At 36.4% G+C, this 23373-nt stretch overlaps 2 protein-coding genes across 2 annotated transcripts; one reads left to right on the forward strand and one right to left on the reverse strand.

Moving 5' to 3' along the window:
- Positions 1-1868: 1868 nt before the first annotated feature.
- Positions 1869-9520, reverse strand: LOC130817478 (cellulose synthase A catalytic subunit 1 [UDP-forming]). Its single transcript, XM_057683201.1, has 14 exons — positions 9184-9520; positions 8335-8530; positions 8071-8249; positions 7468-7588; positions 7180-7372; positions 6707-6973; positions 6181-6526; positions 5891-6028; positions 5686-5811; positions 5171-5383; positions 4815-5076; positions 4131-4327; positions 3417-3767; positions 1869-2865 (listed from the first exon to the last, which is right to left on the reverse strand). The coding sequence occupies exons 1-14, from the start codon at positions 9265-9267 to the stop codon at positions 2278-2280; spliced, it is 3261 nt and encodes a 1086-aa protein (XP_057539184.1). The 5' UTR covers positions 9268-9520; the 3' UTR covers positions 1869-2277.
- Positions 9521-17736: 8216 nt separating this feature from the next.
- LOC130818423 (uncharacterized) lies at positions 17737-20603 on the forward strand. The gene is made up of 7 exons (XM_057684594.1): positions 17737-18211; positions 18365-19141; positions 19247-19486; positions 19591-19751; positions 19944-20016; positions 20224-20258; positions 20382-20603. Exons 1-7 carry the CDS (start codon positions 17737-17739, stop codon positions 20601-20603), a joined length of 1983 nt encoding a protein of 660 aa, XP_057540577.1.
- Positions 20604-23373: the final 2770 nt, after the last annotated feature.

The raw sequence follows: 23373 nt of genomic DNA on the forward strand, positions 1-23373 counted from the left end.
CACAGATTCACACAAGAGCATGGATTCTTTAGAAATTAGAAGGATAGTTGCAGATTATGTTTTTAGGTATTTGGTTAGAATCTCACGTGAATTACTGTGAAGTTAGACTGCAAATCCAAAGTCGTGAGTCTTAGTTTGGGGTGGATAGATTTGAGTTTGTTGCTTAATTCATTTTATGAATGCAATGTTTTAGGTGAAGTTGAGATTTAGGTTGGTTGAATATGACTTTTTCGATTGATCAATATGAATCTCAAGTGAGTGGTTAATTACCGTTCCCAGCTCCCTCTTCTCTGTTTTGCTGGGGAATTGCTTCATATTAAACCTTTTTCCTAGTTTGACAGATTGTTTTACGAAGATGCTATTTGTTGCTCACACTAGCTAATTTCGTTCATTCGTTGGTGCCCCAGAGGACTCTAAACCCTAAATCTGGCACCGCACGCTTTATACATTGGTTAAATAACCAATTTAATATATATTACGAAAATATAGACTCTTTTTTTGAGATCATCTCAACGAAAAACGGTCTCTCACAAGAGTCAGCTCTTTGGCAATTAGTTTGTATATATTTTTTTTTTACTCTTTAACTTCGTATAGTTCGAGTCAATTGGCTCCCACTTTAAGGCTTGATGGCTCGTGAATGGCTGACACGGTTTTTTATATTAAAAATGTTTACAATGCTAAAAGGAGACAATCAATACCACAAGCCTAAAATTAATAGGAAACTCAATAAAATTGTTGAATTAATATATAAAAAATCAAATTGAGAAAGAAAATACATGTGAGATTTGCAAAGATTCTAGAAGTTACGAGTCTCTACTCTCTACCATACGTTGCTCGATCCTTAAGTCTGATTGTTAGAACGTCTGGTAGGCAATTAGGCATCATCTACTAGAAGTCATTTTAATGTTTACCCACACATTTTATGCATACAATATCCATAAAATTACTTATTACATATCAATATAATCATAGACAATCTATGCTCAATCTTCGGTGAAAATGTTTTCCATTTCTCATAATTCTTTTTATGCACATCGTTCTTCTAATATATTCTCTGAATCATATGTGTTAGCGGAATTAATTTGAAGAATTTTTTAATATCTTAAAAAATATCTTAATAACTCAAAGAAAAATGTAAAAGTACATAAATTTGAATTTTAAGAATTTCGTGTATAACAAGTAGTCTACAGTCTTTGACTCTATACATAGAATTACATATTGGATATTTATTACTTTTATTATTACTTTTCTTTTATATGTTAAGAAATCCACTCGTCTTGTAAGAGACCGTCTAACCATAACACAACACGACATGATAAAAAAATCGAGGATAGGTAGGAGTTGCACAACCAACACGATGCGAATCTAACAAACACAATTGATCATACAAGATCATTGGTCACTTTTTAAGTGGAAAACACAACACAACATGATATTAAAAACAGCTAGTCTCTTGAGAGACGTATCTCAAGCCTAGCCAATTAAAGATTAATGCCTACTTACATTAACCTTAATGTTTACTTACCGTATCTTTAATGCCTACTTTCAATATCTTAAATGTCTACTTATATTATTCTTAATACTTATTTACAATATTTTAAAAAATATATAATCGACAGGCCCAATTAAAAATAGTCTCTAAAAGAGACGGTCTCGTAAAAGAATTTATGTACTAAAAATCAAGCCAATGGCAGGAAGTGCACAGCCCACACGATGCAAATCCAACAAACACAGCTGATCATTCAAGGTTATAGGCCACTTTTTAAGTAACAGACACAACCCAACACAAACACAACAGGATATAAAAGCAAAAGGTGGAAAGGCGGCATGATGTGATTACAACGAACACTATGCGCTGACATAACAAGTAACAACCTTCTGAAACGAAGGTGTGGGACTTCAAATCTTCAACATTAAATTGTGTTGATGCACAACACGTGCAAAGTTGTATGTATTACATTAGATAATAATGGTTCAAAAAGAATAATGGTACATTTAAGAGTATTTTTCTTTACAAATAGATAAACAACAAAATGAGACATGTGTTTTCACACCTGCACCAAAGTGTCCATCTACACAAAAATATTACATATGAAGGCCAGACCAAAACCGAATCGTACGCCGCCCCTTTTGGTCGCTTACAGGGGGAAGTCTGTCATGCTCTTCTTCATGATTCATTACAAGTACGACACCCCGCATTTGCCTTCGTATTTACACAACAGCTAAAACTTTGAACCATAAGTGTAGCCTACACAAACCTCATAATTTAGCACCAATCTAACAATTGACACCACATTGATTGCCGGCAGCAATTTTATCAGCATCAGATGTGAAAGGATTGATTCGAACCCAGAGCAAGGAGAAGATGGAAGCGAGAAGAACGGACCAAACAATGACGATTGTAGGCGTCCTGTTTTGACGACCCAAGAGACCCTTAAGGAAGGGATACAAGTGAGCAATCACCCAAAACGAGAAGAAAAGTTTACCGAACAGTGGACCCCATGATTGGTAACCACTGTTAATGGCATAAGAAACACCCGCTACAACACCGACCAAGTTCACAATCAACACAGTGGTAGGAGGAATGAGAAGTGATGTCCATTTAAATATGTATAGTTCCGCGAATTCACCATCTTCATCAGCTGCCTTGGAAGTAACGGTAAAGTTGGTGTCGATACCAGCCAACACCTTCAACAAACCCTGGAAGACGGCAAACAGATGGGCCGAAGTACCACCAATAACCCAAAATTGTTCGTTTCTCCACCAGTCTTCAATGGAAACTCCACTCCATCTAAGCTCAAGAATACCAGTAGTAGCAATAGACATAAACAGCAGGATAAACAATATACTAGCGAAGTTGCTTAGCTGCGACAAAACACAAAAAAACGCAAAATTAAACATCATCCCTAGGATAAAAAAATACTGAAATGAAGTTAGTCACGCACTAACAAAACTTTCTGCACATGGATAAATGGCCGTTGATTAGCAAGGGAAAAGTGACTGGGCATCAAAATTTTTAGGGCCCAAAAAATATATTTTCATGTATACGAGTGATATTAATTTGAATTAAATTTAAATATAATTTACATTTTTTGTTAAATAATATGAGCTATTCGTGTTTTTTAATATTAAGTAGTTCAAATATTAACAATAAAAAAACAAAAGATGTATTATATTATTCATTATGCCTTAAGTTTTTAAAAGCTTTTTTATCTTTCGCTCTGGGGCTTAGAAATGAATGGGGCGGCCCTGCATGGATGTAATCCTTTTCCAAAAAATAAGTGATCAATATGCGAAATTTTCCCCTTAACAAAAACAATGTGGTGAATGGATGGATTTGTTGTTTGCAAGTTTGCAGCCATTTTAGAAACATCCAAACGGGCATTCATTATAAAGAAAGAAAAAGGTAAACGTACCGTAGGAATGATAAATTTATTTGTCAATAGACAGATAGCAGGCAGAATACAGTAGGCAATAAGTGGAATAGAGGTCAAGGGATAGACAACGGTGTTGATGTATGCCAATCTCTCCAAGAACCTCAACCTCCCCTTGTAGCCGTACCATATAGGACAATGCCTGCTAAGCATAATCTCGATAGACCCTAAAGCCCATCGAAGCACTTGGTTCAAACGATCAGAAAGATTGAGGGGAGCAGAACCCTTGAATGCCGGCCTTGGAGGCATGCAGTAGATTGAAATCCAGCCACGGGCATGCATCTTAAATCCAGTCAAAATATCTTCTGTGACTGAACCATAAATCCACCCAATCTGGATACACGGTACGCGACATTAGACAATTAACGTAAGAAAACAAGGAACTTGTAAAATAACGTGATCTTTCGAAAACAAGGAGATTTCTTTTCTCTCTTTCAACAAAAGAACTATTGGAAGGATCTTAAAAGCTATGTTACTCGGATTCTTCATTTGCTTCACATACCCGTGTCCGGTCCTTGATTCTCGAACATTGGTATGGCACTTAGACACTTCATTTTGGGTGTAAAATTGAATATATAGACGTATCCGTCACTTGGATACGTACCAGTATCCCACATCGGTACCCGAGTCCAAGTAACAGCTTAAAAGATATCATTAGACCATGACACAAGGTAAATATAGGAAATTTGCTCTCACCTCTTTACCCCACTCGGTTTTGTCCTCATATCCACAACTAATTACATGGATGGCTTCTTTCAGCAAAGTTGCAGGATTGGTTGTAGGTGGAATCCCACCCATCTCCATAAAGGTGGCTGCAATGAACACTGGTGACTGACCAAATCGCTTCTCTAACCTCTTTTGAGACATAAGAAGAGACTTCTCATCTTCATAGCCTATACAACAACAACAGAAGAGTTAATACCTTTGTAGGCCACAATCGCACCGCCTAAGACTTTCCCTTTTAAGGGCTCACTTGGATTGGGTATAAATATTAAAGGGGTAAACAAAACAAAGTTAATTAGATAGAAGATTATGAAATTTGATTGTTAGAGAAGTAGAATAATTAGTTAGAAACTAATGAAAAAGGGATAAAATAGCAATTAGTTCGCTTATTTTCGCGTATAAATTTACTCCAATGAAAGGTTGGGTAATACTTCTCCTCCAAATGAGGGAAATCATTCTCCTTTTTCATTCTATTTTTTTGTTTACTTTCATTCTACCTCTTTCATAATTATTTCAATTACTTTATTTGCATGTCTACTTGCCTTTACTTTACTAGTTTTGACTTTTTTACCCCTTAAATAGTTACGCTTAATCCAAGCGATCCCCAACAAAGACTCAAATACAACAACGGGAAAAAAATTATGCATCAAGTTTTACCTTCAACACCCTCTTCAATGTCTTCCATGTTAAAAATAGGTATGGAGGATTCACTTCTCTTAGGTCCCCTCTTTTTATCCATATACTTATTACCGTTCTTTCCTTTCTTTCTTGATCCAAAACAATTTTTAACAATGATATTCGGCTCCAAATCTTCCTCAGTCAATACTGGATCATACCCATAGAGTGCTTGTCGGTTGAAACAACATCCAGTACCCACATACACCGGTCCTTGTATACCATCTTGCCCTTTCATGTTGATCTGCACATACAGGGAAAAAAATATTATTCAAGCTTGGATGTAAATTAGACTTGCAGGTTAAGAAATTTGAAAGGATAGAGAGAAAGATACGTACATCAAAAAACACAATATTTCGGTTAGCATATCGATCGTGAAGATCAATACCATCGAATCTTTGCGGGAACTGAACATAACAGACTTTCTTCCCAAGAACAGGATCCATCAAGAAACACATGGCTTCTTTAAGACACTTGCTGTTGTTGAAGTAGTGATCACAATCGACATTCAGTAGATATGCTCCATTGGTCAGCACTGCAGAAACACGGATCTGAAAATCCAGGAAGGCTTAACAAATCAAAACTCTAATAATCACGGGTGAAGGTTTAAATTACATTCACAGAAGTGCTGAAGTGCACATCCATATACAAAATGGATAGAAATTACAACTTTGCGGGGGATGAAAATAACTCAACGTCCAAAACACTTCTTACCAGATGTCTCCAAAGAGATCCGAAAACAATTATAAGATAGAAGGAAGCATGAATGATAGATTATACCGAACAACGCACTAATGAGTTCACAACAAAAAGAGGGGGAATACAAAGATTGAAAGTTGTAACATATACGAACCAAGGCATTCATGGCACCAGCCTTCTTATGATGTTGAAAGCCAGGTCTCTTCTCACGAGAGACATAAACTAATCGCGGCAATTCATTCCCTTCCACATCGAGTCCTCCACTGTGTCCCAAAAACACCTGTAGAGAAAAGGCTATCGGATAAGCAGTGTAATTCAATTAGGAAAAAAACTAGCAGCTGAAAGACGGTCATTTTTACCTGGATCATTCCAGGATGGTCCCTGGGGTTATTTCCAGGCCAGGCAGTTCCATCTTGCATTGTCCATCCTTCTTCAGGTACCTTTTGTGCTTTTGCAACATAGGCATTGATTCGGACTTTAAATTCTTCGTACTCCCTCTGCATCAAGAAAAGATATTATCATTATACTCAAAAGGCAGATATTTCAAAGACTGATGATGGGCAGCGGCCCAATCAAATCCAGACAGACACCCGCTTAAAAATGATGAGCGGCTAATCCAGAAAAGTAACCAAATATTTTCATCAGTTACCTTCATAGCTCTGCGTTCCTTGACAAAAGAAGGCTGAATCTTGTCTTTCAAGTAGTCTATCTTATGTTGGAAGTAGAATTCTGGGGCCCTGGGCTCGATATTGAACTTCTTACAGAATGGCACCCATTTTCTGGCAAACTCAGCAGTCTCAGAAAGAGCCTCAAAGGTCAGCATTGCTGAACCATCATCTGATACATAGCAAGAAACTTTGTCGACTGGGTAATCCACAGCAAGGATGGACAACACTGTGTTAGCTGTTATAATAGGTGGTTCCTTCAGTGGGTCCACCGTACTGACAAAGACATCAATAGGAGCTAACTGTGATGGCTCTCCTTCACGGTCGTGCCTAGAAAAGAATGTATTAGAATTAAGTTCAGACTTTTAGAGGTTATACAATGACCATCAAATCACAACCATAAATTGCCCACCAGGGGATTGAAAACCCAAAAGAAGAATCTCATACAATGGTCGGAAATGATGACAGCAAAAATAAACATAGAGTAACTTAACAGAAAAGCGCACTAACCTTAATGCAAGTCTGTCAAGATATGTCTCACGATTGATAGGATACCACTTTGGAAACTGATCCAAAATCCATGACAAAGCGAACCAAATCTCACAGATGACTGATGTGAGCCACAGTGGATATGCATCCTTCACGGGGTGAGTAATACGAAATTGCAAGAAGAAGGCCAAAATGATCAAACGAAGGATGATCACAACTCGATAAGGAGTGAGATGTGATGAAGGAATAGGGACAACACGACTCATAGGTTGACGCACATCATCCGCCCTGCAAAAGAAGTATTAAATTAACATTCTATTATTTAAAGCCCAAATATAATTGTTTTCTCTTTGGACATGGAAAACCTAAAACATTATCGACAATTTCTGCAAGTAGGAAAATACAAACAAAAGCCACCTGAATTTTTGAGAAAATATTTGAGAAACAAAATGTCCAATCCAAAGAATATTGGTACATTGGGAAGAAATACTCACATTTGGAGTTCTTCCCCATTGGAGCCGGAACCTTCCATATCACCACCCCCTTTCCCTTCTGTATATCGGTTTGCCATATGCGTTATATTTTTCTCCTGCTTGAGCTTCCAGCTTTCAACTCGTTCCTTCCAATCCACACTACCAAGCCCATAAGAATTCAAGTCCTTTGAAGGGTCCACAATTCTCACCGGAACTGTTACAACATATTAATACAATTAGAAACATGAATAACACCAACAACAAAGACTTGAGCTTTGTAACATATTACAGATCAAATAAACAGATTACCAGGCTGGCATGGATCAGTGTACGGAAGTGCATGGTTAACACGCTTCTCAGGACCTATAGGACCCGATGTGCTTCTCACAGACTGATTATCGGGTGTGGCACTTGGGATTTCTCCAGAAACCTAAAAGTTAACAATTTACAATAAGCAAATAAACCTTCTAACCATGAACATTTACAAACAAAACACCTAAACGTTAACCGCACTTAATCAAACTGCATTGTACTGTAAAGTGCAATGAAAATAAACGCAAAGAACTACTCCCTCTTATTCTACCCATTAGTCCCATTTATTTTTTTCTCAGTATTGACTTATTACTCTTAATTTATTACTCTTAATTTGTATTTTATTGTTAATCAATAAGTTAAAACATGCTCATCCGGGATCTTGTTTGATTCGTCTCAATACAAGGATTATTAATATCAATTTTTTATAACTTTTTTTAAAAAAAATTAGAGATATTAAGGGTTAAATTGTTACTTTGGCAAGCCGAAAAACTAAATGGGACTAATGGGTTGAATAGGAGGTAGTATTAAAGCTAATGGTGATCAACAAGGAAAGGGAGAGGACAAAAATACGAAAAAGATAGTGCATTGTTCACCTACCACTTGACCATTAGTAAGCAGTGGAATTGGCTGCGATTCATGCCTAGACGATGACGAAAGCTCAACATCCTCACCCTGCCATTGACGTTTGGCCTTGCTAGTTCCCCTCGTATAATTGAATTCATTCTCCAAATCATCAACATCATCCTCTTCGTCGTCTCCTTCCACACGAGGACTCCCTGATGAAAAATTCAATGTTATTCGATAATTCAGCATAATTGAGCGCTGAAACATTAGAGCTTGATAAGCTTCAAACAAACTAACCTTTATGTCTCTTATATCTAGTCTTGCACTGAGGACAACACTGGTTTCCATCCTTTCTCTCATACTCATAACAAGGCCTGCAAACTGGAAATGCACACTCATTGCACGCAACAAAGACATCGCCACTTGGCGTAAGTCCCACACTCTCTCCACAGATTTGACAGATTTGGCCATCCAAATTCTTCAAAATTTTGGACTGCAATTTCCATCATGATGCAGAATTAATAACAGGAATTATCAATTTGGATCACAAGCTTGAAGCTTCATATCAATAGATTAAAATGAAAATGTATTTCACAAAAATTGACAACATAATACAAGTAAATTCAACTTACATCCCCATTTAAATGACAGAAATCAAAGATTTTTATTTTTCAAACAATCTCACTACCCAACATTCATCTTGCTCTGATCTAAAATCAAGCATTTGAATCAATCTAAATAATTTCATATTATGTGACTAAAACAATAAAAACAAACTTCAAATATAGTTAAAATTTAAGCATCACAACCCTCACCTCACTTGAAACAAAAAGTAAGTACTTCTCAATCTAAAATCACACTAATTAATCTCAAATTTGATAAGTTCCCAGAATTATCAGTAATTTATCAACAATCTGTTTAACAAAATAGAATTCCAATATCCAATTCTAAGTATCCATCCATATTCATCCATTCATTCATTGATCAACCATCATTAAGAGCTCAAATCAGTGTATCAACCTTAGATCTAAGCACATAAAGGTAAGCATCAATAGTAGATGAAGATCTAGGAATTAAGCATTAAAGTAAGATGCAAAATCAGAATCAGATGAAATGAAAAATGAAAAGTAGAAAAGGAAAACTCACCCCACTGTCAGTACTATCATGCCGAATCCTAACAAGTTCATTTCTTTTGTAAGATCCAGCAACCATCCCACCAGTAGCTTCCATTGTTGGATCCTTAAAAGCTTCAACCTCTCACTAAAATCAACCCAAAATCTAGCTGATCTTTCTGGGTTTGTAGTAATGTTTAGAGATCTAAAATGGGTAATTGCTCAAATTGTAAGAAACCCAAGCAAATGAAAAGGGGAATATCATATCATACCCCCTGTTTCTTCAGCTTCTCTCTCCCTAAACACTCAATGAGCACATTTTCTGTTTACACAAGAAGTCTTTATTTATCACTTTATTATTATTATTATCATTATTATATTAATATTATATTATATATCATAATCAATTAATCTAGTTTAATCTGATTGGATTTGTAATAGTTGTTGGTTTTGAAATATATTTGCTAACCGTTATTGATATTTTAAATCAATGGTATTTTAGTGTAAGCATTTTGGAACAGAAGAAATATTTTATTTATTATTTAAGTTTATTTGTCTAACTTATTTGTTTATTATGACTAATATATAAGAAAAATATATTTAAGTGGAATTTTATTTGAATTGTATAATTATATATTTTCATAATATTAACTTTTTATAATTTTTAAATGTAAATAGTTTAATTATTAAATTATCAAAATAAAAAAAAGTTAAATTACGTAAAAATTCAAATATAATATAATTGAACGAAAAAGTATTAAAAATTAGATTTGTAAACATATGTATTTTTCCGTTTCTTATACTTCATGATAAGATTTTTTTCATATGTTTATAATATTTTTAATTTTTATTCAAACTTTTTATTTTATTTTATCTCTTTTCTAATTTTATTGGCATAGTTAAAGTGCCTATACTAATTTTTCAAAAACAGTGTAATAATGTACTATAGCAAATTCTTGTATTCGTAAAAAATGGTCCATTAAATTTGTTCTACTTTTTATTTTAAATTAAATTGTGTTTATCATCTTGTCCTTATGTAAAGATTTAATTGTTTTGGCTATAATTATTGATATATTTAATATTTATTTTATTTGAAAAAAGAAAATAATATAATTAAAAAATAAAATAAATACTAAAATATTAGGAATAGCAAGTTGGAGACAGTCTGTAGTTGGAAAAAAGAAGTGAGTGTCGGTAGCACAGAGTTGAGAAAGTGGAAAGACAAAAATAGGGTGTCGGTGGAGTCGCTTGTTCGGTGAGCTTCGTTTAGTTTAACTGAAATGACTGTTTTGCCCTTTTATTTTACCTTTATTTGATTTTAACTTCAGTTTCATCTCTCTCTACTATTTATTTGGACACTAAACTGAAGTCTGAGGCTTGTTAGTTCTTTTCTTCTTCAATTGTTTTAAATTGCTTTTTATAATATTTTTTTATTTATTATTATTGTCCTATTTGATTATAGCACATTTACTAATGCACTATTTCAATTGTATATATCTCTAATTATACTTAAGTAAAAATTATAATAAGTTGATAATAAAAATAAAATTTACATTAATACAAATCAAATAAGATTTTACTTGACTATATTATAACATATATAGGTTAAGAATAAAACATAAATTAAGAGTAATCGATAAATAGTGTTCAAAAAGCAAATGAGACAATAATAGTGAATATGGGGAATACTCCATTTTTGGTATAAATAACTTTATACACATGACCCGCATTAAAGGAGAGTTGACGACACTTAAATCTGACAAAGTTTCATCATTAAATCAAATGGTATTAGGAGGAGTAATCCATCAAATATATATGTTAGTCAACTTCTCTCTAATTCTTCCACTTGTGATTTATTTTCCAACACTTCATACCTAATTTTATTTTACACCTACTTATTTAGAGGCTATAATAATTTTCTAAAACAAAAACCCTTTACATTTCATCCGTTCTGAAATACTTGCTAATTCGGTTATTGGCATTATTCACCATTTAAGCTTATTTTTATTTTACATCTATGTGGTAGACAAAACGTTAAATTTTTTGTTAAATTAAGTAATTATTTCGACTTAATATCAAAATACGTCATTAATTAGGGTTAGACCTGATCATGGGCGGCCCGGCCCAACCCGACCCGAAAAAGTGAGGGTTTGGGTACCAAAATATGGCCCGATGGGCGGGTTTGGGCAGAAAATAAGTGGCCCGAATTTTTTTGAGGCGGGTATGGGATTGGCGTTTGGCCCGCGGGCCGGCCCGAAAAGTCATGGGTTTTGGCACTAGCATTAACATTATTTTCTTATTGATATCATTTAATATTGTTCTAGGTCCGTCCCAATTGAAATAATTGCTTGACATAATTAAATTTTATTCTCATTAATTTTCTTTGGTGCTATTTATATTATGAAAAATTGCCTCTGTTTGATTGCTTCACGATTGGCGTAATAATTTCAAATAATTAATGTTCTTAGTTTTTCTTTTCAGTTTGTTTCTTTTTTCCAGAATATTCTTTAGATTGTTAATTTGATTTGCTGCCATATTTCTATATGAAAAAAATATATTTTTTATGTAGTAATGTTAAACTACATGCTCCTATATGAAATAATTAAAACCGTTAGTACATGTATAGAAATATTGGAAAATAACATCTTAATTTTTTTTAAAGAAAACAAATACAATTCCGTTTCAAAGAATTTAAAATGTTTGAGCTAATATGTTAGAGTTGTATAATAAAATAAACAAAATATTATAATGTATAAATAATATATAACATAGGCCTGCAAGCCCGCATATTACGGGTTTGGGCAGGAACTTTTAGACCCGCACTACGGCCCGACCCGCATCAACGGACTTTTTTCCCCACCGGCCCGGTGTTTGATCAGGTCTAATTAGGGTGATCACGATATTTGTTTTTTGAAAAAAAGTCATTATATTGGTAAAAATAGAGTAAAGTTAACAAAAAAAAACTTTTTTTTTATCTACCACGTGGAAAAATTGGAAGGTCAGGGTCACCATGTGGATTAAAAAAAGGTTTGTCTACCACGTGGAAAACCCGAAAATGCAGGTCAAATTGATTATCGTTAAGCTATATTATATTGATGAAATCAGCCCAAGTAAGTCAAAAAACGTCGTCAATAGTTCTTATTAAATTTTTATTACTATAATTTTAACATGCAATAAAATACTTGTTTATTATAAAAACTTATTCTTTTTTCTATGATCCCATCATTAAAATATTTTAAATTTTCCATCAACATATTATATTTTAATCTAATTTTTTGATTTTTATCATATATATATATATATATATATATATATATATATATATATATATATATATATATATATATATATATATAATAAATTTTGAGCTTAAGACTTAAGATTGTGTATATGAAAATAGAAATCAAATTATTTTAAATTAGTCTTTTTTGGTTGGGTCACTTCTGAATGAAACAAACTTTAATTTTATTTAAGATTTTGGGATACAAAAATTATAATCCGTATAGTATGATACCTTCTAAACGCAGTGGCAAAGTCGGATTTTTGATTTGGCAGTCACAAGGTACTGTTCTGGGCAGATTTACAAATCTGAACGTTATTATAAAAACTTGATTATGTAATGCGTATAGGTGACTTTGTGGAACTTTGTGATCAATGGGTGGTATCTTGAGATGATGTATATATGGTCAAAGTGTGATTTGAGATAGTGCGAATTTAACAATGTAGGATCGCAATTCCTGACTGGAGGTTGTTAGCTAGCTTTTGAGTTCTTATACACTATATAAGGTACGTATACACAGTAAAATACTATTTTGTATTAATGGTTTATTGTGAAATGGCATGTTAATATTGGTAGTACATTACCTTATATCAAAGAATTACGATCTCAACCATTAAAAAAGTAGAGGTAGTATGTTCTCACTAACATAACAAGTACGACGTAGTATGACGTCAATTGGTGCAATGAATTAGTCGCGGCATGTGGGGGTATTATGAGCCACCGCGGAGGTATGCATACTTGACCATATGGCAGCAAATTAAGGCGTGTGTCTATGGTAGAGCAAGCTTAGGGATTAGCTCCCCTAATGTTATGTTCTCAAAATGGAGATTGGGTTGTTCCCGCAGTATGGCGGCTTCGTTCCGGCAATATGGCTAGGTAGTTACAGCATTATGGATGACTATTTATTTATAAGTGAATTATTTATAAACGATGAAGTCAACATTAACGAAAAGTAACTAAAATAACTACGATGGATCGGTTTACATGAAATGTTGTTACTTTATGTTATGATTTATTTTGTGTAGTAATTTGCTGACATGTACCTTTGATTTTAAAGATCATGATATTGTTGTTTACAACTAGCAGTTAGTTAAGTTGCGGGATTGGGGAGTGAGTTCACAATATTTTGAGTTAAGAGGCGTTAACGCTCTCGAGTTGTATGTTATTTTATTTAATTTCCGCTGCTAGACTTTAAACTTTATTACAACCTTAATGACTCTAGTAGAACTCGATCCGCCAAGTTGTTTTAATAAATTTTTAGTTTGATATTTCTAAATAACATCCTTTATGGACTCGCACTATATTTTATCCAAAATATATTCATTTTATCGAACCGAGTTTATACGGAATGATACAGATAACCTGACTGAGATATACATATTGTCGCAAAAGGTGTACATACTATCTAAAATGTAGTGCATAGTTTTGTAATAGAAAAAATTCATATTATTTATAGAACTGTCATTCAAATATGTACACCTTTTTAAAAAATGTCCTATTATTTACAAAATTGCCACCAAAATATTTATATCATAGAAGATTTTATGTACACCTATTTAATAAGGAATCTAGATTTGAATCCAAGATCCGAGCTTTTGCCATTTCCTAAGGTTGAGCAAATTGGCAAATAGATTTCCATTTTTTACACACAACACTAAAGAACAATCGAAACTCTTGCAGCCCATTTGATAACAATCGTGAAATGTGATATTTCCACAATGACATCAGATAATGATTTGAAATATATACTTAAAACTGTAACTATCTTGAGAGACGACTCTCAAGAAGCCCAACCCACAAAAAATGATTAATTAGAAGAAACGCTAATTAATTATCTTTTAAACATTATTGTGGTAGTGATTTTGGGTATACCAAGCAGAGAGTTAATATATATTAAGTAGGTATTTAATGTATATCAATAGGAACTTGAGGCATACCAGTAGGTATTTAGGTTTGTCAAGTAAGAGTTTAAGTTATATCAAATAGGTGTTTGAGATATACCAAACAAGTACTTGGGTTGAATCAAGTAGGTTTTTGGGTTTTTTGATGAGTGCAATTATTTGCACTTATTTGTGTTATTTTTATACTCCTTATGTGATGTTTTAGTGAGTTTTAGGTAGTGTTGTAGGTGATATTTGACATTTTCGTCTCATATGTTCAAAAGTGTATTTTAAGTAATTTTTGAGGCATTGAATTGAAGTTTTATTAGGTCTGGGGAGTGATAAGAGGGTGAGGGCCTGGAGAAATGGCTTCTAAAAGAAGTGAAGAGATCGAGCCAAACAAGCTCCAAGGGGAAGAAATGAGTCATAGCTAAACCGTGCCAAAAAGCCATGACTCGTCGCTCAGCATTAGAATCCAGAACAAAAACGATGAGTCATCCCGAAGATGCCACGACTCGTCACATACATTCTAATCTCAGCATTATAGTCCAGTGCCAAAGCCACGACTCGTCGCATACATTCTGATATGAGTAATGAAGTCCAGAGACTGAGCGACGACTCGTCCCCAATATTGCCACGACTCGTCGCCAACTCACTGAAGTCACATAATCCAGACAGTAGCAAAGCGACGACTCGTCGCTCCTGATGTCACGAGTCGTCGCCGTGCGTTCAATTGTTATTTTTGGAGCCATTATTTATAGTGGCAGTTATCTTATTTTAAAAATGAGTTTTTACCAGTTTTTTAGTAGTAGTTCTAGTGAAGGATCCATAGAATTATCTTAGTTCTTTAAGCTTTCGTTGCAAAACTTTGTTGTTACACTAATTTCTCTTGCAATTTACACTTTCGTTCTTCGCAATTTGTAAGTTTTTTTTGTTCATCGCTTTATTATTTATCTCTGTGCATGAAATCACTTATTGCTTTATGTTTAGTATTTCTATTAAGTCATCATACATAATGATTTGCATTTTTATTACCATGTCTAGTGAGTAGTTTTCTTATTTAGGGTAGGGTATAATCCCTAATTCGAAGCATGGGAGGACATTTTATCGATTGATTGTGTGAAATTTGGGTCTGTAATTAAATCTACGCTTAATGAATCTCAGTTTAAACGTCTTTATTAACCTTTTCGATAAAACAAAAGTTTGAGATTAGGACTAATTTAGGATTGAGATATATTTAAGTTAAATTCCTACTAGTATAGCCAATAAAACGGAAGTTTAAGGATTAACACTAGTTTGGTCTTAAATCGATATTAATCAATAGAGCGAAAGCTTGAGATTAATTAGATCACATTTAATTATGCCAATAACTCAATTTCATACAATTTTGAGAGTGATCGACTCCCATGTTAGAATTAGATGATGCCCGACACCCTAGAGTTTGTCATATCATATTAATCTTCATATTAATCATTGTTTTATCTTTAGTTTTTGCATCGTAGTACTAGCTTCTCAGCCGGATTACTTCTTGATCCGTGTCTTGTTGTCATAAAACAAATAAATTGATTAACTCGTCTCCTTGTGTTTGACCCGCGACTACACGTCAATCGTGCGCTTGCGGTATTTAAAAGTTGCCCAATCAAGTTCTTGGCGTCGTTGCCGGGGAGGCGACGGATAATCCTTTTGTTTCGTAGATTGATCTATGTGTCACTTACTTGTTGTCCCCTCTCTTGGACCCCTTTGTGTTTTGAACTCTTTGAATGCGTAGATAAGCTCGATCTCTAGAGCGATTCGACCCAGAGATCCAAGCTACTGCCCGTAGACTGAACGCCGAACGCCTAAGGCAATTAAGGCGACACCAAGACCAAATGGCCAATCATGCTAACCAATCCTTTGACTAAATGGGTGCGCCCACGCTCACCCAAACTTCCATTCTATGTATCGTCAAAACCGAGTTCGGTACAGAAAATTTTGAATTGAAGCCTCACCTCATCCAAATGATTGAGAGAAACCAATTCGGCGGTCACCCTAGTGAGAGTCCTCATGACCATATTGCAGACTTTATAGAAAGGTGTGACGCCATCACTGCTAAGGATCTTTCCATGGAAGTAGTGCGTATGCGGCTTTTTCCCTTCAGTTTAAAGGATAAAACCAAGTCATGGCTCCGAGCCCGCCGGTATATATAGGACTTGGGAAGAACTGGCCAATGGCTTTTTGGCCAAATTCTATCCTTTGCGAAAGACCTCTCAAATCCGGACACAGCTGCAGACCTTCAAGCAGCAGCCTTTTGAATCCTTCTACGAGGCACGGGAGAGTTTTAAAGACCTTTAACTTAGCTGTCCTCACCATCAGATACCCAAATGGTTACTCGCCCAATCCTACTATGGAGGATTGTTTGATGAGCACAAGTCGTCGATTAATGTCGCATGTGGCGGCGATATGGACTCCAAGCTCCCAGATGACCTCTTGAGACTCTTTGAGACCATGGCCAAAAATAGTTTCTCATGGAGCAATGATAGAGCTCCAGTGCCCCAGAGTAATAATGCGGAATCCGAGACCATCAAAGCACTCACCAAGCAGATAGCAAATCTCACTGAACAGATGGCTAAGGTAAGCATGGTAAGCTCCTCCTCTAGTTCTAATAATGCTGCTAATTTATGTGATACCTGTGGCGTCCCAGGCCACTGTTCGAGCACTTGCTCCCAAGTCTACGAGGAGGCAAACGCCTTGTACAGTAAACCTCCTGATGACCCACACGCTAACAGATATATCATATAATGCAGGTTTTAAGCACCCTAATTTGTCCTACTCAAGCACGAGTGTGCTATTCCACAGCATCAGCAAGCTCCATACCAACATCCACCGCTGTACAAGCAATACGCTCAGCCAGCCCAACCTAGTCTCAGGTCTGAGGTTGATGAACTGAAAAACTTGTTGCGGACCCACATCCAAAACAGTGTCTCACACATGAAATTTCTCGAGACACAAATAACTCAGGTAGCATAGCAGATCAACACTCGCGCTCCAAACCAATTCTCGAGCCAGCCAGAGTCCAAGGGTACTAAAGAGCCCAACCAGTCCATAAATGCAGTTATCACGCGAAGTTGTAAGCAGCTAGCCGATCCCCCCTTGTGGAGGTATCTTCTGAAAGGCTAGCACCTAATGATGTTATTCCTGATAATGTGATTATTGATGAGCTTGTTATAAATCATAATGTGGTTTGTGATGAAACTGTTTTGAATGATAATGATGCTACTAACACTGTGACCAATGCAAACATGATAAATCAAAGTCAAAGGTCACCGACATTCTGATTAAGCACGTGCCTTTTCCTTAGAAATTGGCGCGAGCTAAGTTAGAAAAGAAATATGTGAAATTTTTGAATTTTTTGAAAAATGTATCCATTGAACTTTCGTTCTTAGATGCAATGTCTGAGATACCCACCTTTCCAAAATTTCTTAAGACTCTCTGTTCTAATGGGAGGAAGCTAGATGAGACAGTGCAGGTCTCTAATGAAGTGAATGTTAATGCTTTCATGATCGGAAATCTACCTCATAAACTAGCTGATCCTGATAGTTTTATTATTCCCGTCACTGTTGGGAATATATCTGTGGATAGAGATTTGTGTGACTTAGGTGCTAGTGTTAGCCTAATGTCTTACTCCATGTATAAGAGACTCCGCAATGTGAATGAATTGACCCCTACTAGGATGATATTACAGTTGGCTGACCGTTGTATTGTCTACCCTAAGGGAATCCTGTCTGACGTGGCTTTAAGGATTGAAAAACTTGTAGTACCTTGTGACTTTGTCATTATGGACATACCTGAGGATGTTAAGACCCTCATCATATTAGGGAGACCATGTCTTGCAACCGCTAATACCCTGATTAATATAGCTAGGGGTAAGTTGGTTATGAGTGTGGGGGAGGAGAAAGTCAAATTTGAAATAAGGGATGTTTTGAATGAATCTATGTACCTTATTGACATATCTGAAGATGTACCTCTCGAGTCTAAATGGAACCATGAGGTCGATGCCCTATAGTCCTTTCTTGAAGGAACAGGGGGAGATAATGCAGACGTATTGGGATGGGAAGACCCTTTTGAGGGTGACTATATTGATGATCTTGAATTGTATAATGAGGTTATGCAGGCAAATGAAATTAAGCAGGTATCAGAGCTGAGTAAGAAGAGTTCCACACCTTCTGAGGTAGAATTGAAAACTCTCCCTTCTAGTCTGAAATATGCTTTCTTAGGTGCTAACTCTACCTATCCTATCATCGTCAATAGTGAACTCAATGGCGCTGATTTAGACCGCTTGGTCAACCTTGTTCGAAAACATGGAAAAGCCATTGGGTACACCATTGATGACATAAAGAAAATCAATCCTTCTATATGCACCTATAGGATAAACCTGGAGCCCGATGCCGCTCCTTCCATAGAGGGACAGAGGAGACTCAATCCCAATATAAAGGAGGAAGTTAAGAAAGAGGTTTTGAAATTGTTGAATGCGGGGATCATCTACCCTATCTCTGATAGTAAGTGGGTGTACCCAGTGCAGGTTGTCCCTAAAAAGGGCGGTATGACTGTCATAGAGAATGGTAAGAATGAACTGATACCCACAAGAACAGTCATAGGGTGGCGCATGTGCATTGACTACAAGAAGCTGAATAAAGCCACCCAAAAAGACCATTATCCACTCCCCTTTGTAGACCAGATGTTGGAACGACTAGCTAATCATTCCCATTTTTGCTACTTAGATGGATACTCTAGATTTTCCCAGATCCCTATCCATCCTGATGATCGGGAGAAGACCACGTTTACTTGCCCTTATGGTATCTTTGCTTATCGAAGAATGTCATTTGAGTTATGTAGCGCCCCAACTACCTTCCAACGATGCATGATGAGTATTTTTTCTAAGTTTATTTAGTGCATGGAAGTCTGTATGGATGATTTCTTCGTATATGGCAACTCTTTCGATGATTGCTTAGCCAATTTGGAGAGAGTGCTTGTTAGATGCGAAGAAGTCAACTTAGTTTTGAACTGGGAAAAGTGTCATTTTATGGTACAAAAAGGGATTATGCTGGGTCATACGGTGTCAAGTCACGATATTGAGGTCGATAGGGCCAAGGTAGAGGTTATTGAAAAACTACCCCCTCTAGTCAATGTGAAGGGGATTCGTAGTTTTTAGGGCAGCTGGTTTTTATAGACGATTCATATCAGATTTCTCTAAGATAGCCCGACCTCTAACAGAGCTCTACATGCTTTTGAGAAATTGAAACAGGCACTTATCTCAGCACCGATAATTTAGCCCCCAGATTGGAGTTTGCCCTTCGAGCTTATGTGCATGCTAGTGATCATGCGGTAGGGGGAGTGCTGGGGCAAAAGAAGGATGGAAAGTTGCACGCCATCTACTATGCTAGTAAAACTTTGAATGAGGCACAGGTTAACTATGCTACAACAGAATAAGAGCTCCTGGCAGTGGTTTATGCCTTAGAAAAGTTTAGATCCTATCTAATAGGATCTAAAATCATTGTGTACACGAACCATTCAACTCTTAAATTTCTGTTGAGCAAGAAGGATGCCAAGCCCAGACTGATAAGATGGGTATTATTTCTCCAAGAGTTGGACTTACAGATAATCGATAAAAAGGGAGCAGAGAAATCAATGGCCGATCATCTATCCAGGCTTGTTTTAGATGAGGTGTCAGGTACGCCTGACATCGATGATTCTTTCCCATAAGATCAGCTAATGAATCTCGCAGCTGTTGACGAGACTCCTTAGTTCGCCGATATAGCGAACTACCTTGCTAATGGAGTACTATCTACGGGTCTCTCCGCCTAGTATAGCAAGAAGTTCTTCCATGATCTCCAGTATTACTATTAGGATGACCTGCTTTTGTTCAAATCTTTTGCAGACGGCATGTTGTGCCATTGCGTTCCTGAGGTTGAGGTACACTCTATCATACAACACTGTCATGACCTACCTTGCGGTGGACATGCAGCTGCATCTAAGACCTCCTTTAAAATTCTTCAATGTGGATTTTATTGACCCACGCTCTTTCGAGATATGCAGGCCTATGTTAAGACTTGTGATCGTTGCCAACGAGTTGGCAATCTACCTAAGGCTAATGCTATGCCTATGGCCCCAATTTTAGCTGTTGATATTTTTGATGTGTGGGACATTGATTTTCAGGGTCCTTACCCTTCATCCTTTGGAAACAAGTATATTTTGGTTGCTGTTGATTATGTTTCCAAGTGGGTGGAGGTCGTAGCCACTAAGACTAATGATGGGTAGGTTGTGACCAAGTTCTTTAAAAAGGTCATATTTCCACGTTTCGGTTGCCCCAGCATAGTCATAAGGGATAATGGGACCCACTTCATCGAGCATAAGTTTGAGTCACTTCTTAGGAAGTACGGGATGCTACAAAGATTTTCTTTACCTTATAAGACCCCTATAGGGACCACACCTTTTCGACTCATCTATGGGAAGCACTGTCACCTTCTCGTGGAGCTGGAGCACAAGGCCCATTGGGCCATTAAAACCCTCAACTTCGACCTCAAGCCGCAGGTAGTAAAAGATTGCTTGACATCAATGAGCTTGATGAGATCCGTCTGGACGCCTACGAGAGTCCCTTGCTATACAAAGGGAAAACCAAAATATGGTACAATCAAAGGCTTATTAGACTTGAATTTAAAGTAGGTGACCTGGTGCTAGTGTATAACTCCCGACTGAAATTCTTTACTGGAAAGTTGAAATCTAAATGGTCAGGACCGTTTAAGGTGACTAAAGTTTTCCCACATGGCCCCATTGAGGTTCAAGGGCCAACTAACACCTTCAAGGTGAGTGGTCACCGTGCTAAGCACTATCATATTAGAGAGCCGATTGAGGTCTCAAATGTCCTATATATCGAACCTAGTTAACTAGGTTGAGTCATGTCGAGCTACAGACGTTAAACAAGCGCTTTGCGGTAGGCAACCCGTATTCTTGTATATTCTACAATCTCTTTTTCTTTTATTTTATGTTATTTACTTGTTTTTAGTTCTTTATGCATTTTATTACTATGTTCATTACTATGTCTATTGTTTTGTTTTAATTGAAAAAAAGGGCAGAAACGAGAATAAGGCAGAGAGAAAGCGACGAGTTGTCCCTAGTGGCGATGAGTCATCTCATCCTCACTGCCTCAACTATTCAGCAGACAGCAATTCACGGGTGAATTAGAAGGTTAGAGCCTATGCGACGACTCGTCACCTTTGAATTTCGCGTGTTTCTGGGCAGGTTTCATTGAATAGCCATGTTTTTTTCCCTATTTTAAATACCCATCCTCATCTCATTCCACCCCACTCTTACTCTATCACCTTCTCTATTCCTCAATTCCTCCACTCTCTAATTCTCCATTTTCATCAATTAACCTCTTCAATTGAAAAGCCCTAATCTTCAAGGCTCAAGGCTTCAATTTCTACAAGTGCTCTCTCATCCCTTGGTGTTCCCATTGACTCTTTCAGGTATAACTCTAATTTCCCTACTTTAATTTGTGTTTTATTCTGGTGTTTTCCCTCCATTCTTGTGTGGGTCGATTTGTCCTACATTGTTGCTTGGGTTGATTTGTTCTTCATTCTTGTGTGGGTTGATTTGTATGCATTGTTGCTTTTGTGTGTGATTGCTGGTCTTAGCTGCTTTAACTATGAATCTATTTAGATCCCGATCTAAATGAGCTAGGCAAGCAGGTGAGGGTCCATCTAGACCCCAAAGTGAGGATCCTTCCCCACCAAGGAGGACTCTCAGTTATCCCTCACCACCACCACCTGAGCCCACAAGGGCCATTGGCTGTTCATCCGCTGCCACCATGAGATGCGTTTTAACGCCATCCCTAGCCTAAAAATTCAACACCCTCAAGAGGAGAACTCTCCTTCCCACAAAATGTATTGAGGACATTCCCTTAGCTATCCACGGTCTCTTCGATGGGGTTTTAACCCTACTGCGACGAGGCGATTTAGGAGGCAAAGTAGGGAAAAGCGCGGAAGTTTTCCCGCGCTTAACGTATGAGTTCATATCTACCCTTGAGCATCACAGCTCATCAAGGGGGCACACATACTCTTACATTAGTTTCAACGCTTTTAACTACACATATAGTATGACGTACCCCCAGATAGCTGAAGCTTTCGGGTGGGAGTTTTCCACAAAAGAATACCAGATCCCCTTTAGGGGGGACATATGTGCTTTTTGGGCCGACATGATTGGCGGCCACTAGTGGAAAAAACCTTATTTGCTGCGATTTTTTGGCCATAATATGCTGCGATTTTGGCCAGCAGCTATAGTGATAGCAGCAAATGGCCTATTTTAAATGCTGCGGTTTAAAACCGCAGCAAAAAAAAGGCTATTTGCTGCGGTCTTCTTAAAAAACCGCACCAAATAGTGTATGACTATTTGCTGCGGTTTTTAAGAAGCCCGCAGCAAATAATAGCCTTTTTTTTTTTACTTTTTTCGTTTAATAGTATTAAATAATCCAATAATGTACAATGTAATAAACAATGATTAGTCCAATGATAATCACCAATTAACACCATTAATCACCAATAATCTCTTTGTAAACTCTCGATTGTATATATAATATAATAATATGTACATATACAAATTAAAGTCCTAATAAATCAAAAGGTGCTTTTAAACTTGACACAATTACTTTTAAACTTACTCTAGTCATTAAAACAATGCTCGACTCCAAAAAGAGTGTCACACATCAAAAGCTCTCGGTTTTTGAGATTCAATCCTACATGTTTCATATAGAAAACAGCTTGCGAAAGAGAATAGTGGATTCGAGTTGAGAATTTTTGTCCTTCGAATAAATATCGACATGGCAAACTATCAATCTGCAAATCCAACGAAACACAAATAAGCATTAAACTCATCCAAAAAAATAATTAATTAACATCCTAGAAGTACATTAGAATACCTACTTAATCCTAAAAATAGAAAATGAATAATACATTATCAACAATCAATCACCAAGGAACTTGATCATTCACAAACATCGCATGCAATCTTAAATCTTTATAAACATAAAAAT

Source organism: Amaranthus tricolor, chromosome 7, assembly GCF_026212465.1.
Source record: "Amaranthus tricolor cultivar Red isolate AtriRed21 chromosome 7, ASM2621246v1, whole genome shotgun sequence".
NCBI classification, from domain to species: Eukaryota; Viridiplantae; Streptophyta; class Magnoliopsida; order Caryophyllales; family Amaranthaceae; genus Amaranthus; species Amaranthus tricolor.

Bases quoted from the DNA above. Each gene is read 5' to 3' on its own strand.
- LOC130818423 (XM_057684594.1), top strand. From the start codon at position 17,737: ATGTCTGAGATACCCACCTTTCCAAAATTTCTTAAGACTCTCTGTTCT. The intron at 20,017-20,223 runs GTACGCCTGACA...AATCTTTTGCAG, and splicing joins TGTTTTAGATGAGGTGTCAG to ACGGCATGTTGTGCCATTGC. The intron at 20,259-20,381 runs GTACACTCTATC...CGAGATATGCAG, and splicing joins ATTGCGTTCCTGAGGTTGAG to GCCTATGTTAAGACTTGTGA.
- LOC130817478 (XM_057683201.1), bottom strand. From the start codon at position 9,267: ATGGAAGCTACTGGTGGGATGGTTGCTGGATCTTACAAAAGAAATGAA. The intron at 8,250-8,334 runs GTTAGTTTGTTT...ATTTTTCATCAG, and splicing joins TAGATATAAGAGACATAAAG to GGAGTCCTCGTGTGGAAGGA. The intron at 3,768-4,130 runs GTGAGAGCAAAT...CCGTGTATCCAG, and splicing joins AAACCGAGTGGGGTAAAGAG to ATTGGGTGGATTTATGGTTC.